A 14,343-nucleotide genomic window follows, 5' to 3' on the forward strand; every position below is an offset into this window, starting at 1 on the left:
ATTAGCCCTTCAAGAGGTGCTAAAATGGACTACAAGTGCTAAAAGTGGTCCCCCTCCTCCATATTTCCACCGGTACCCCCACTCCCTTCCCCATCCTGTCTCCTCCCACTCCCGCACGCGTGCCGCCACTCCCTTCCCTCCCGTCTGGATCTCGCCCCTTCCTCCGCTCCCTCCGCCGTGCCCGATCCGTCGCTCCCTCCTCCGCTCCCTCCGCCGACGCGCCTCCGCCGCCCCTCTGCCGCTGCGCCTCCGCCGCCCCTCCGCCGCGCCCTCCGCCTCGCTCCCTCCTCCGCGCCCCTCCGCCGCGCCTCCTCCTCCGCACCCATCCGCAGCGCCCCCCCTCGCCTCTCCCTCCGTCGCTCCCTACGCCGGTCCCTCCGCCGCTTCCTACGCCGCTCCCTCCGCCGACGCGACTCCGCCGCCCCGCCGCCGCTCCCTCCGCCGCGCCCCCTTTGTCGCCCTCCTTTTCTTCCCCACCACGCCGTCTTCCTTTCGTCGCCACTCCGCCGCCGCTCCCTCTGCCGCGCCCCCTCAGCCGCGCCTCCTCCGCCGTCCGTCCCTCGCGCCCCACTCCACGCCGCGCCCCACTCCGCCCCAGCTTCAGATCTAGAAGCACCACTCGCGCGTCGTCATGGACGGCCACGGCGACGACCACTTCTCGCAGCCGGATCCGGCCTTCCCCTCCGGCGCCTTCGACCTTTACTCCCAGGCGGATTCGTATCAAGGACCACGATCCGGGATGCAGGCCTTGGATCTGAACTCCCAGGTCGACGAGTTCCCCGCCTTCAGCTCGTACGCCGACATCCTCCGGAGTGACCACGGCGGAGTTGCTCGAGGGGGCGGTGCTCGCACCCCCGAGCTTCGCGTGGCCCACAATGGCGGCGGAGACAGCAGAGGAGGAGGCGCCACGAGAGGTGGCGGCGCAAGTGCTGACAAGGTTCGCGGCGCCGGGGGGAGCAGAGGATGCGGCGCCGCGAGAAGCAGAGGTGGTGGTGCAAACCGTGGCGGCGGCACTGGCGGTAGCAGAGGTCGTGGGCGGGCGACTAGGAACCTATTCATTGGTTCCGCGTCTGCTGGTGGTGCTGCCGGCGGCGGTGGACGCGGCGGTGGACGTGTGGGTGGCCGTCGTCGACGTGGAGGCAATGACCATGAAGATTACGTGTATGCTGACGAAGGATACGCGCCAGAGGTTGCTGATGGCGTGGAAGTGATCTTTCCTGGCTCTTCAAAGGTAATTATCTAAACTTGAAGTCCTGGAATGTTGAATGTTGATTCATTTGAAGCTCCGCTACTGAATATGAACATTCATGGAGGGTAGTGGAGTTCAAAAGGGGCCATGCACCCCCCTTCACCCCGGCATTGATGTGAAGCTCCGCTACTGAACTTATTTTGATGTTTGTGATAATCTGAACATTCATATTCAGTAGTGTGAATATCTGTTGACTGATAATCTGATGTTTGTGACTAGTCAGCTACTCAATCCTCCCAAGTACTTTACACCTCTTAATATAAAATGCTAGTGTGCTGGAAGACTTGCTTGGTTTGTTTATTTTATTATACACATGGTTTCAACAATGAATATGCTTCTTCGTTTTACTGGTCATATTAATTGGGAAATATGGTTACACTGGCCGGAGATTATGGAACAATTGTTGCCTGGCCAGACACCCTAAGGATAGACCAGACATTGTTGCGAGGGTATATCATGCGAAGCTACTTGACCTTCATGATTTTTTTATCAGAAGGTGGCTGCTTGGGCACATGTCACTGAGTTTTAAAGAGGGGTCTGCCATATGAGCACTTTCTATTAATTATGGCCAAGAGTGCTAAGCTGAGAGGCCTGGCGATTTTGATAAACATATATCAGCAGAGCTTTCGGATAAAACTAAATATCCTCTCCTCCATCAACTTGTTTGCACACACATGATGCATAGCCCATGTGGAACTCTTAATCCACATTGTGCATGCATGATTGACGGTGAGTGTCATTTCAAGTATCCTCGCCAGTTTTGTGACAGCACCCAACAAGGAAAGGATGCATATCCTATTTACAGAAGGTGGCAGGATGGACAAAAGGTTTTTATCAGGAAAAAGTGGTTGGACAACAGATGGATTGGTCCCTACAACCCAATACTTTTGATGCGTTATAACTGTCACATTAATGTTGAGGTCTGTTGTAGCATCAAGTCTATTAAGTATATCTACACGTACATTTATAAAGGACATGATTGCTCCTCATTTCTGGTTGAAACCTATGGTGAAAATGGACCTATAAAGGTCAATGAGATCAAGCCGTACAGGAAAGCAAGATGCATCACTGCAATAGAAGCAACCTACAGGTTGTATCGTTTTCCAATGTACTCTATGTCACCCCATGTTCTGCAAATGCAAGTGCATCTTCCTGGTATGCACATGGTTCCATTCAATGAGATCGACAAGCTTGAAGATGTGGTGCAGCGTGCTCAGTCGCAGCGGTCCATGCTTACAGAGTACTTTAGGATGAACAGAGAAGATGCTAATGCACCCAAGTACCTATACAGGGAGTTTCCAGAGCATTTTAGGTGGATTAAGTCTAGAAAAATCTAGATGCCTAGGAAAATAAAATGTTTTCAGATTGGAAGGTTGGTTTTTGCACACCCTAAAGAAGGTGAGAGGTACTACCTACGTGTGCTCCTAAACCATGTTAGAGGAGCAACTTCATTTGCTTCACTCCGAACTGTGCGTGGCATGTTGAGTTCGTCCTTTAGAGATGCTGCTGATATGCTGGGGCTTGTGGACACTGATAAATCTTTGGATGATGCACTTGTTGAGGCTACATCATTTAAAATGCCTTATGCTTTGAGAAGGATGTTTGCTACAATTACAGTGTTGTGTGAGTACACCACAATCCTTGAACTATGGGACAAGCACTTTGAATCTATGGCAGAGACTACCACCTTACCCATCATCATCGGTTACTCAACTTGTGCTTAGGGACATAGCCGATATCATCCATTCGATGGGCAAGGACATACGAAGCTATGGACTTCCTGAGCTGGATGGGTCAGGTGAGATATGTTGATATTTTCTGAAAAAAGTGTAGAAAATTCCATCACTAAATGTCCATTAATTATTTGCACTCATTAATAGATCAATATACTTATACTTGATAAATCCTTCTGTATATGATTATAGTGAGTGGTCCTGAAAAATATATCGTGTAATAATCTACTCTTCTTATATAGTCTGAATTGAGGTTATGTGAACTATAGGTTTCAGATGTACATGGCAACTTTAATTTCATATTAGCAAGTTACTAGATTGATAGTTTCAATAGTGTCGGATGTGGATTTTTTGTGATTTGTGTTTTGATATTGTGGTAAATGAATTTTGTAACTTATAAAAGATGATACTTTCTCTTGCCCTCATTTGCTAAATAAATATTATCAGGTGACTGCTAAATAAGTATATTTTTAATTGTTGCTCTTTATTAATAATTCAACAAACTTGCTGTTTGAGAGTTGCTTAAAAAAAATTTAACATTAGTTTCACATAATGTTTTTTAAACAACAGATCACACATCAAGAGACTACTACAGAGAGTTGGCGGAGGAGAGAAAATTTGGTTTTGAAGAAGATGATATGAAAATTATTGACTCGTTGAATGCGAAACAGAGGGCTGGTTTTGATGAAATATTTGAGCATGTGGTTAATAATCGAGGAAAGGTATTCTTTGTGGACGGTCCTGGAGGAACCGGAAAGACGTACCTGTATATGGCATTGCTTGCTAAAGTGCACTCGATGAATCTTATTGCAATCGCTACCGCGACTTTTGATATTGCAGCTAATATCATGCCGGGTGGTCGTACTGCACACTCTAGGTTCAAGATCGCAGACAATAATTCCATATGTAACATTACCAAGCAGAGTGGTACGGCAGCATTGTTGCGTACAGCCTCTTTGATTATATAGGATGAAATAGCCATGACACGGAGACAAGCAGTTGAGACGCTTGATAGGTCATTACAAGATATAATGGAATATTCTGATCTTTTGGGGGCAAGGTTATAGTATTCGGAGGAGACTTTAGACAAGTTTTGTCAGTAGTGCCTCGCGGGACCAGGGCACAAATCACTGATGCGACACTGAAGCGTTCATATATATGGGACAACGACATACAAAAGATACAGCTGCGACAAAACATGAGGGCACACAGTGATGGTTGGTACTCTGAATTCCTTTTAAGGATTGGCAGTGGAACTGAAGAAACATACATTAATGATTGTGTGCAGGTCCCCGACGACATTGTCATTGAGTACAAATCTGATAAGTCGATTGATACGTTGATTGAGCACATTTTCTCGGATTTCAAAGGCAAATGTATAGCTGTGGAATATATGCGGGAGCGTGCAATTCTATCCACAAGAAATGAGCATGTTGATGGGCTGAATGCTAGGATGATTGACATGTTCTCAGGCAATGAAAATGTGTACTATAACCATGACTCGGTTGATGATGACACATCTAATAACTACCCTCTTGATTTTTTCAACTCAATTACACCAAATGGGTTACCTCATGAGCTCAAGGTCAAGAAGAATTGTCCTGTTATACTCCTTCGAAACCCTGATCCTCACAATGGGCTTTGTAATGGTACTCGTTTGGTGGTTAGGGGGGTTTGAGGATAACGCAATCGATGTTGAGATTGTCAATGGACAACATGCTGGGAAAAGGGTTTTTCTTCCCAGGATACCTCTGTCCCCTTCAGAGGATATTACACTCCCTTTCAAGTTCAAACGAAAGTAGTTTCCTATCAGACTAAGCTTTGCTATGATTATCAATAAAGCTCAGGGACAGACGATACCTAATGTCGGCATATATCTCCCTAAACCTGTGTTCTTGCATGGACAACTTTATATTGCATTGTCAAGAGGTGTTTCCCGGAAGACTACATGGATTTTGGCTAAACCTAACAATGATGTTGACTATACTAGGATGAGAACTAAGAACATTGTTTATAGCAATGTGTTGGAAGCATAATAATACATGTTAGTTTGATGATTTGTATATAAGTATATTTTATTTATTTTTACTAGCAAATATGCCCTACATGAAAACTACATCGATATATTACTATATGGTCTGTATGTAGCTAATCATATTTTAATATGACTTTTGCTTTGATTTTTATGTATACTAATATAATGTTTTGTAGCAACAAGACTGCAAATCCCAGGAAAATACTTTCAAATGTGTCGCGCCAATAGTCGGTCAAAGTCTATCCCCATCACCTCGCCGCGCTCCCACGCTCCCAAAGGACGAGGGCAAGAAGAAGAAGCGCGCCGCGGGCAGGCCCCCTGCCCGATCCACCGCTCACCCCGTCCCGGAGACCGCCGCGCTCGCCACGTCATGTTGGTACAGCAAATATCAAAGTATAACCAACATAGGTAAAATGTTAATCTAGCGGGAACATAAGGATCATATCATATGTATCTATTGCTGGTAACAAATCGAATTGCCTATCCATAGCTGGTAGCTCACACGAGCGAAGATTTCTATACTAAAAGGGTCATAATCACATATATGCGGCCGTACTTGTAAGGTGCCTCCAAATGATAATGAAGATCATATGAGCATCTCATGGTGTCAAGAATCAGATGATTATTCTGGGAGGGACCCATGGTCTTGTCCATTACCTCTATGCATCCCTTGTACTGCTCCATTCACACTGCAACTGCAAAAGTAGATTTTTTCTAGTTTATCGGTGATTTATTTCTTTTACTTCACATGTAAGTTACATAATATAACATGAGTACCAATTACCATTTTTGTTGATCACAATCTGTCTACCAATGGATTATAAAGCTACAAAGCATGATAAAAAAGAAAGAAACAAGGAATCTACAAAATGTAAGCAGCAAGAACAGATCCATCCTGAAATGTTCATCAATAATGTAAGCAGGAAGCAAGATAGCTACAAAACTTGTAGTCAGCTAAACTAATCAAGGTATCACAAAATGATACTATGATACTTTCAGTTTTTTCACAATTGATTCATAACCATAAAGGAATCAAATTAAAAATTTGTAAGAAGTCTCAATCATTCAGGACATTAGAATTCAGAATAATACAAACATCTCCATCCATTCACGTATAGACAATCTCTAAACAATATAGCCGTGAATTGACTCCTTTGCTCAAGCAATTCGTCATCTGCAGAGACACAGTTCACATTAGAATTGAATAATGTCAAGAGAATCACCAATATGTAATTTGTGATTCTCTGAACGGCTAAGCAGGTCGGATCACCTGTCTGGTTGTATGCAGAACCGCCACCACCAAAAGCACCATAAGGATCTTCCATCTAACCACCACTGTAGGGAGGAAGAGGATAATTAGGACCTCCTCCAGGCCTGTATGAATGATCATGTCTCTTATCTGCCAAAGGTTTGGCCATGGATACTTCCAACACTTGACCTGCATTTAGTAAGCCCATGGTTAACTAAGATGCAGTTTTTATTCATACAACACTAAGCAGTTCTACCAACTAAAACATCCCTTTCTACCAACAAAAGAATAGATAGATGAATAGTATGCACAGATCAAATGCCTCGCTTAACAAAAAACAGTAGATTCTTTGAATTGATTAACATATTTTGATTTCCTTCTCTAAACTACATCTCTACACCACAAATTGAATCAATTGCACTGAACAATTGCAGTTCCGCTGAACTCATAGAGCTCATGTCAATCTCTCTATTGAACTCTAAATTTTGAACCTGAATATACAAGCACAACTGATAGAGATGGGGACTGTACAAAACAGCAAGCAAAATTGAACGGGAAAAGAAGAAAATTGTACTGTGTACCCATTTCATCGAACATATTGAGGGCATCGTCCATGGAAATGTCAAATGCGGAGCTAACTCCAATGGAAGCAGAGAGGAGGGGGTGGAAACGGGGGAGGGTACCTGCTCGAGGTGTCCCTGCAGGAAGTAGAAGACGAGGTCGCCGATGTGCACCCTCTCCATGGATCGATGGGGAAGGCCGGAGTCGGGGCCCCGCCGCCCTGGCGCCCCTGTCAAGCCCGCTCTTCAAGTCGGCGGGGCCGATGGGGCGAACCAGCTCCGCGAGCTGCGGCTCGGCGCATCACACGTGCCAGGGACACCGCCGCGGACGCGGCCGCCGTGTTGTCCTCCTCGATGCAGTCGGACGTGGCGACCACGCGCACGGCAGCCTCCGTTGCCTCGAGGCCCCTCTCGTCCTCATCCTTCTCCGTCCGCCAGAACACGTGCCCCCCGGAGACAGGGGCGCGGCCGCCGGGCACCGGCGCAGATCAAGGCCGGGTCGGCTCGGACCGCCGGAGTCGCGGCGCGGCCGCCGTCGCCGCCGCTGATCCACGCCGCCTCCCGCGCGGGGGCCCCGAGGCCGAGGTGGAGCAGGCGCGATGGACCGCCTCCTGCTCTCCCGCCCACCGCTCCCCGTCCCCACCCACGCCGCTGCAGGCGCCGACGGCGACCTCCTCGAGCTCGACGTCCTCTAGCCCTCCAGCGCCTCCGCCTCATCCGCGATAGGGCTCGGCCTCCTCACCGCGCTCCCGGAGGACGAGGGCAAGAAGAAGAAACACTCTGTGGGCGGGGGCCCCGCCCAATCCGAAAAAATGGGCGGAGAAGGAGGCACGGCAGTGGCGAACGGATGAAAGAAACGGAAGAGGAGGTGGACGGGAGGAGTCGCGAAGAGGGAGACAGACGGTTCTCGCGGAGGAGCACTGGCAGCGGACGGGAGGAGACGGAGCCTGGCGGTAGGAAGGAAGCCGTGGCCGCGCCGCCGCAGCAGGCTAGGCGCGCCGGCCAGGGCAGAGGCGCCTGCTAGCAAGCGGGCGTCGGAAGGGAGAGAGAGAGGAAGGGATGGGAGGGAGGCGTGCAGGGGGCGGACGGGAGGAGATAGAGCCTATGACAGGTGGGATCTACGACGGACGAAAAAAAATTAGCAGAAACGTTACTCGTTTTAATATTAGGTATAGATTGGATACGGTAACAATTCAACCTATGATTCATAACACGGTGCAGAATATTTGGAACTGGTTGGCTATCTGTTAACCGCTGTCTGGCAGCATGGATGCACAACAGCTCAATTAGCATGACGTCTCACGTGCATCCTCCTATTATCAGAGTTTAGTTCAGATGTAAATAATATTTTTTACTTCGTCTTACTGGAGATGGATATTCAGCCGATGGGATATGTACCGTTATGTGATACTAGATGCAAGCTCCCGTCTATGTGTTAAGGGGTGTTGTTTGTCTTGCATGCATCTTATTGGACGGTAGCATAAGGTCCATCTCAAATAAAGTATGAAATTTATGGTGCATGTAATTGTTTGTGCTATGCAAAAATAAGTAACTATAGTGTATGATGAAATAGTTATAGTATAGTTTTTTAATTAAGATTTACAGTATGGTTTAAATTTTTCACCATAAATAATTAGGGTATACTTATTAATGTACAATTATTTAGGTATACTTATTAATGTACAAATTATAATAGGTCGATCTCAAGTGTGATAAACTTATAGTCTCTAAGGTTTTTTCTAAAACACGTGCGTGCACTTTACTAGTCAGGAAGAAGAAGAATCAGGAAACTAGCAGGGCCGAAACGGCGAGGAGCTATAGTTTTTCCAAATGGGCCGCCCGGCCCTAGCTAGCCCAGCACTAACCCATCCTGACCCGGCATTATTAGGCCCGAAGGGTTTTCGTGCCAGACTGGGCTGGCACTATGTGCCGAGGAGGCGGCCCAGGCCTGGCCTGACGACCTTTTTATCTGGCCGGGCCAGCCCACTAACACGACGGGCCATGCCGTGCTAGTGCCCGGCCCGGCACTAGCAGCGGCGGCCGGCTCCAGTTGCCCCTGGAGGACGGCGGCGGCCGGCCTCCCACAGACGGTAGGCCCCCAGCGGCGGCGGCGGCGGCGGCGGCTGGCCCCCCGCGTCGGCCCATGGCGGCGGCAGCGGCCGGTCCCTCGCGAATGGCGACGGCGGCCGGCCCCCGCGTCGGCCCCTGGCAGCGGCGGTTGCCCCCCTTGGCGGCCTCGAGCAGCGGTGGCTGGCCCCCCGCGCAGCAGGCCCCCTACGGTGTGCATGGCGGCCACCATCCCCAAGCAAGCAGGAAGGTCGGGAGGAAGGTGGGAGGACCCTGGAGGCTGGGATCCTGGGGACGGGTGGACCGTGGATGATCAGATGGGGAAAATTGAAAGGATAAGTTAGGGTTCTACATTTATATGGTAGTTAGATCGGGTCGTATCGGGCCAGCCCAAAAATCGTGCCGGACTCGTGCTGGCCCAGCGTGCCGAGGAGGCGGTCCAGGCCCATAGTGCCGAGCCAGTCCTGGCACTATTCACTTTGTGCCGGGCCCATGCTCATGCCGTGCTTTTTAGTGTCGGGCCTCGGGCCGCCCAACGGGCCTGGGCCATTTGGAAATCTTTGCGAGGAGCTGACCAACGTCAAGTTCGGAACGCCGGGCGACCGTGGCAGAGACGGCCTCTGCTGAACCGTTGAGGCAGTCGCCGAACACTGTGACGAGTGACGACCAGAGCGCGGGTTAGGTCCTCCTCCCGTTGTGAGATGGCGGCCGAGCGATCGAGGATCCGCCGGGGGCGGGTTGCCACGGCAGGGGCCTCCTCGTCGCTTGAGTCCGAAGAGACGAGCGCCGCCAGCCGAACAGGATCCGCAGCAGGCGCAGCACTTGGCGGAGCATTGACAACCTCCGTTGGCATGCCTGCTCCGGCCTCGACGCCGCCGTCGACGGCCCATGGTCTCCACCATCCCACTGTGTTCCTCGGAGCGGTCCAACATATCCACAGGGGTCGAGGTAGCCGGAGGTTCCGACGTTGAGGACCGATCCACCGGCCTCCAGGCAAGGCGCCGCGCTGGTGGGCAGTCAGGTACGCGCCGGCGCCGGCAATCGTAGGAGCGGTGCCCATCTGCCCTGCAGGTGAAGCAGCGCGGCTTCGAGCGACACGCCGCCGCCCGATGATCCTCAGAGAAACAGTTAAACACCTGCCTCGGAGATCCGTAGGGACCCGTCGACGAGGCAGGCGCTCCCGGCGGTGACGCTCTTGGCGAGTTCGCCGGCTTTCCGCCGCCCCCCAGCCCTCAGCGTTAGGAGCACGCTTGGTAGGGGCGTGGCGGTCCGCTGGCCGCAGGACAATGCGCGGTACACGAGGCGCAGGTTGAGGAGCCGCAGACGGGGACGCCAGGTGAGCAGCGCCACCGGGTCTCGACGCGTCTGCCGTCTCCGCCGCACCACGAAGAAGAACCTCCTTGAACGAGATCAGGGAGGACTCGCCGGAGCTTCCAGAGGAAGGCGAGCCGTCGCGCCACCTCAGCGCCTGGGAGCGCCCAGCAGTCGCGCCACGGCAGTCCACGGGGGTAGGGGAGAGGAACACCGTCGCCGGTGGGGAGGGGGTGAAGCCGAGGAGGGTGGCTGCCGTGCCCGGAGTAGGCGGCGGCGTGGTGTCTTTTATTAGCTATTCCCTAGTTCACATTTTTTAGCTGATGTCTTTTATGGAACCAAGTCCAAATCTCGCTGGCTTCTCAGCTGACTAGGATACCTGATTGCCTTTTGCAGTTCACCCAATTCATAATGAGCTAAAGGACTCTTTGCAGATCAAATCTTGTGATGTGCTAGCAAACTTTGATTTAAATCTTGTGATTCCATACAGTTCAGTTCTAAATGATGCTGTCAGAGCTATGATGTTCACCTTATGCTCACGTTCCCTTGATATTCCATGCATTGCGGCTTAGGTCCTGTTGGGATAGCAAGTGCTAAACTTTAGCACACCACTTTTAACACGTGTGCTAAAGTTTAGCACCCCACTTTTCTTTAGCACATCAAAAGGGTGCTAAAACCTGCTAACAGTGCTAAAAGTGGTCCCCAAGTTCACTTTTTCCCTAGTTGCCCCCCTCTCTCCTCTCCTCTCTCTCTCCTCTCTGCCACCTGCCTGTCCCGCTTCTCCTCCCGCCAGCCATCCATCCCACCGGCTATCCCCGCCCCAGATCCACACTCTCCCCGCCTCCGATGATGCAGACCTCCATGCCAACACCCTCGGCCACCACCGCCATCGCCGCGCAGGCGCCAAGGCCCGTGGCGGGGCTACCAGACGCCATCGTGGCCACGCTGCCGCCGGACCCATACGAGCAACTGGAGGTGGCGCGCAAGATCACGGCCGTGGTCGTGGCGGCCTGGGCCTCGCGCCTCGAGCTCGAGGCCACGCGCCTTCGCCAGAGGCTAGCCCACAAGGACCCCGCCGCCACCAAGCTCGACGGGGGAGCAGGACTTGGACCCCTCCACGACGAAGAGCACGCGCGGGACGGTGATGGAGAGGTGGCCGGAGCTTGAGGCCGTGGTGAAGGCCTCCCCCGGCCCAGTAGTCCCCGCCGCCGTGGCGGAAGCAAAGGTAGGAGGCGAGTAGGAGCGAGGCGAGGAGGATGAGGAAGCCGAGCACGATGGCGATGGAGTAGCCGAGGCCGAGGTTGGAGAGCGAGGTGAGGAGGGATGGAGGCGGTGAGTCCCTGGTGGTGAGGGAGCGGTGGAATTGGGGACGAGGAGGAATCGGTGGCTGAAGGAAGAAGTTGAGGAGGGGGAAAGGAGGGGTATAATTGTCTTTTGTCACTAGATGTGCTAAAGTTTAGCACCCTATATATCCAAACACCTCAAGGTACTAAACTTTAGCACTCCATTTGAGGGTACTAAAGTTTAGGACTGTGCTAAAGTTTAGCACTTGCTATCCAAATAGGATCTTAATTTGGATGGGCTTCTCTTGGCTTCTGCAAGGCCTCTCTCCTCTGACAACAGAAGATTTGGTATAATGACAGCAGTGCTCCTCCTAGTGGTTTCGGGGTGTGCAAACTTCATTCCTAGTATCTGGGACGCCTTTGGGCAACTGCTGCTGTCTGTATCGCCTTTATTTTCCCCAGCTGCAATCACTCTAAGGTAAGTTGACGCTATTATTATTTTTTGTTTAAAATGATTATAATAGCAGCTTCCTTCCAGTTCCAGTAGGTAGATTCTCCTAGCCTGGTATGCTTTTGTTCTTTATTGTTCTAGATTGCCGATACCTCTGAGCATGCGGCCAATGAGAATAAAAGGAAAGAAACTCTGTCGGTGGTTAGTCCAAAATACATTTGTGGATTTTGACTGTAGTGCACGCTGCTAATATGGAAACATGTAGTAGCCCTGATGGATAACCTGGATTATAATTGGATGAATTTGTGGATTGGTTGCTGCCATGATGGTTAGTTGTGTTGAATGGCATTTTATTGTGGTAGCCTCTAATCCTTTCTTGTTTTGGTATCTCAGAGATCCGCAAGGCATTGCAAAGAAGTGGGACAGGATTCTGGAGGTCTTCATGATTGTTCTTGCGGTTATCAAATGTAGTAGCTGTACAGCGATGCCTATAAAATGTTCCACAAGAAAACTGCTCCTTCCAAGGCCTGAAGAAAGTCTGCTGAGGGTTTGTCGTCATGGTGGTTTGTACATAGTTAGTCAATAAAAGATTCATTTAAAGAGTACTCATGTGATCCATTTTGATGGTTCGTTTCGTGGGGCATGGTTGACTCAATAACGTTGAGTTTCATGTATGTATGTATACTAGGGATGCACAAACTCGGTACAGTGTAAAAACAGGAGAACTGTGTCAAATGTGAAATTAGAGAGTTAATATTGTGATGGGCTTTGTTTTTGCAATTGCAAGTACACTGGATGCGAACAGTCACGAGATGGCCTTCCGAGTGTGCTAGTGCGATGCTTGTGAGTTTGCCAAGGCGACCTGGTTATCATTTTGTAGCTAGGGGACACAACCAAATTGTAAACTATGGACTTTGCTGTCTGATAAATAGTGGCTTTGTACTGTTGTGGTCTATTGACAATTTAACTATTGTAAAAAATTTAAACTGTCGATACTTTTTTTTATACATTTACTTTTCCTTCATGTGCTTCATAATCTTTCGTCTCAGAGGCATATGATGACACTACTTCCCAAAAAGTAACATTTTGCTGAAACTGGTTGTACTGTTTTCTGAAATCATTTTGATTGGGTTGAATTTCTTTTCCAGCACCAGCACCTCCCAAATAACTTGGTTTGCTTTTGGATCAACCTAATCCAAGAGGTGGTTTAGGTTCCAAGTGGGTGGGTCATGTCACCGGCTTGCCAAACATGCCCTGTGATCTGTGAAGAAGCCCAACAAACCACAAAGGAAAAACAAAACCCCAGCGTGCCGAATCCAATCCACGATGCAGCCGCCGCCGGTGGCCGACGACGATCCCGACTGCACTTTCGGCCGGTGCTTGTGCTCCTGGCTTCGGTCCTGCTCGTCGCGGGTTCCGCCCGTCGGCCCCGGCAGGGACTACGAGCGCGTTCCGATCGGCGCCGACGACAGCGCCGCGCGGTCGGTGCTCCTCGGCTTACTCCCGCCTCCTCCGCGGGACCAAGCCCACTACGCCGCGTGCTCGGCCGGAGCGACGACGCCCTCGAGATCCTAGACGACGTCGACTACGATGCCAAGGGCGATTCAGCGCAGATCAGCGCCGCCGCCGCCGCCACACCGAGCCCCGACGGCCGCTCGCTCGCGCTCTGTCTCTTCTGCTTGGATTTCGGTGTCCCCAGTGGCAAAGTCGAGTCCCCCCTCGTATGGAGCTTCTTCCGGAACTCAACGCCGACAAGAGGATCAGCTTACATCCTCTGCCTCCCCTGCCGCCACGTCCCTTCATGCCGATCCGCCCCATCTCGGCCGCCGGCGATCTCTGGGCGCCAGGCTTCCTCAAGCACTGCGGCCCAACCTCCCTCGTGATGCTACGCCTTGACAAGGAATCGGAGCAGTGGGTTCAGGTGGCCGCCATGGAGGCGCAACACTGCGTCATCAATGGGTATGCTGTGGTACATGACACCATCCTGCTGTCGTCTTCAACTGCACCATCTGTGCCTGGGCTGCCGTCAAGACCAACAACAATTGCTCCACCGCCTATGCCTGGAAGTGTGGCCAGCTCGTTACTGATTACATCCCTATCCGTGGCCGTGGCGTGTACGTTGAAGAAGACGACACCATCTACTTACTCTGTGGCAGTCTTGTTTATGCCTACAAGCTGTGCCAAGATCAGGATGGGTGCCAGTACCGGATGGATCAGTGTACTTACTCTGTGGCATCACATCGTTGACAGAATTATATCAATCTAGTATTGGAAAGTTCTGTAGCTAAAATACTTCCATTGTGATATGAATTCCTTTTTCAATCACAAGAAACTAATTCTTACTTCTGCAAATAAATGTTTTTTTTTGCTTGACCACCAGGGAGTATGAGGAGAATGCACTGCCC

The 14,343-nt window shown here is 50.7% G+C and overlaps 1 protein-coding gene across 1 annotated transcript in view; it reads left to right on the forward strand.

Annotated features, from left to right (window-relative positions):
• Positions 1 to 10,776, forward strand: part of LOC111257057 (amino acid transporter AVT6A-like) — an 18,248-nt gene extending 7,472 nt beyond the window's left edge. Inside the window, exon 4 of the mRNA XM_022826083.1 lies at positions 10,601 to 10,776. Within this exon, the coding sequence (XP_022681818.1) occupies positions 10,601 to 10,776 (176 nt within the window). The remainder of the gene's footprint in view (positions 1 to 10,600) is intronic.
• The last annotated feature ends 3,567 nt before the right edge of the window (positions 10,777 to 14,343 follow it).

Source organism: Setaria italica, chromosome IV, assembly GCF_000263155.2.
Source record: "Setaria italica strain Yugu1 chromosome IV, Setaria_italica_v2.0, whole genome shotgun sequence".
In the NCBI taxonomy this organism is placed as follows: Eukaryota; Viridiplantae; Streptophyta; class Magnoliopsida; order Poales; family Poaceae; genus Setaria; species Setaria italica.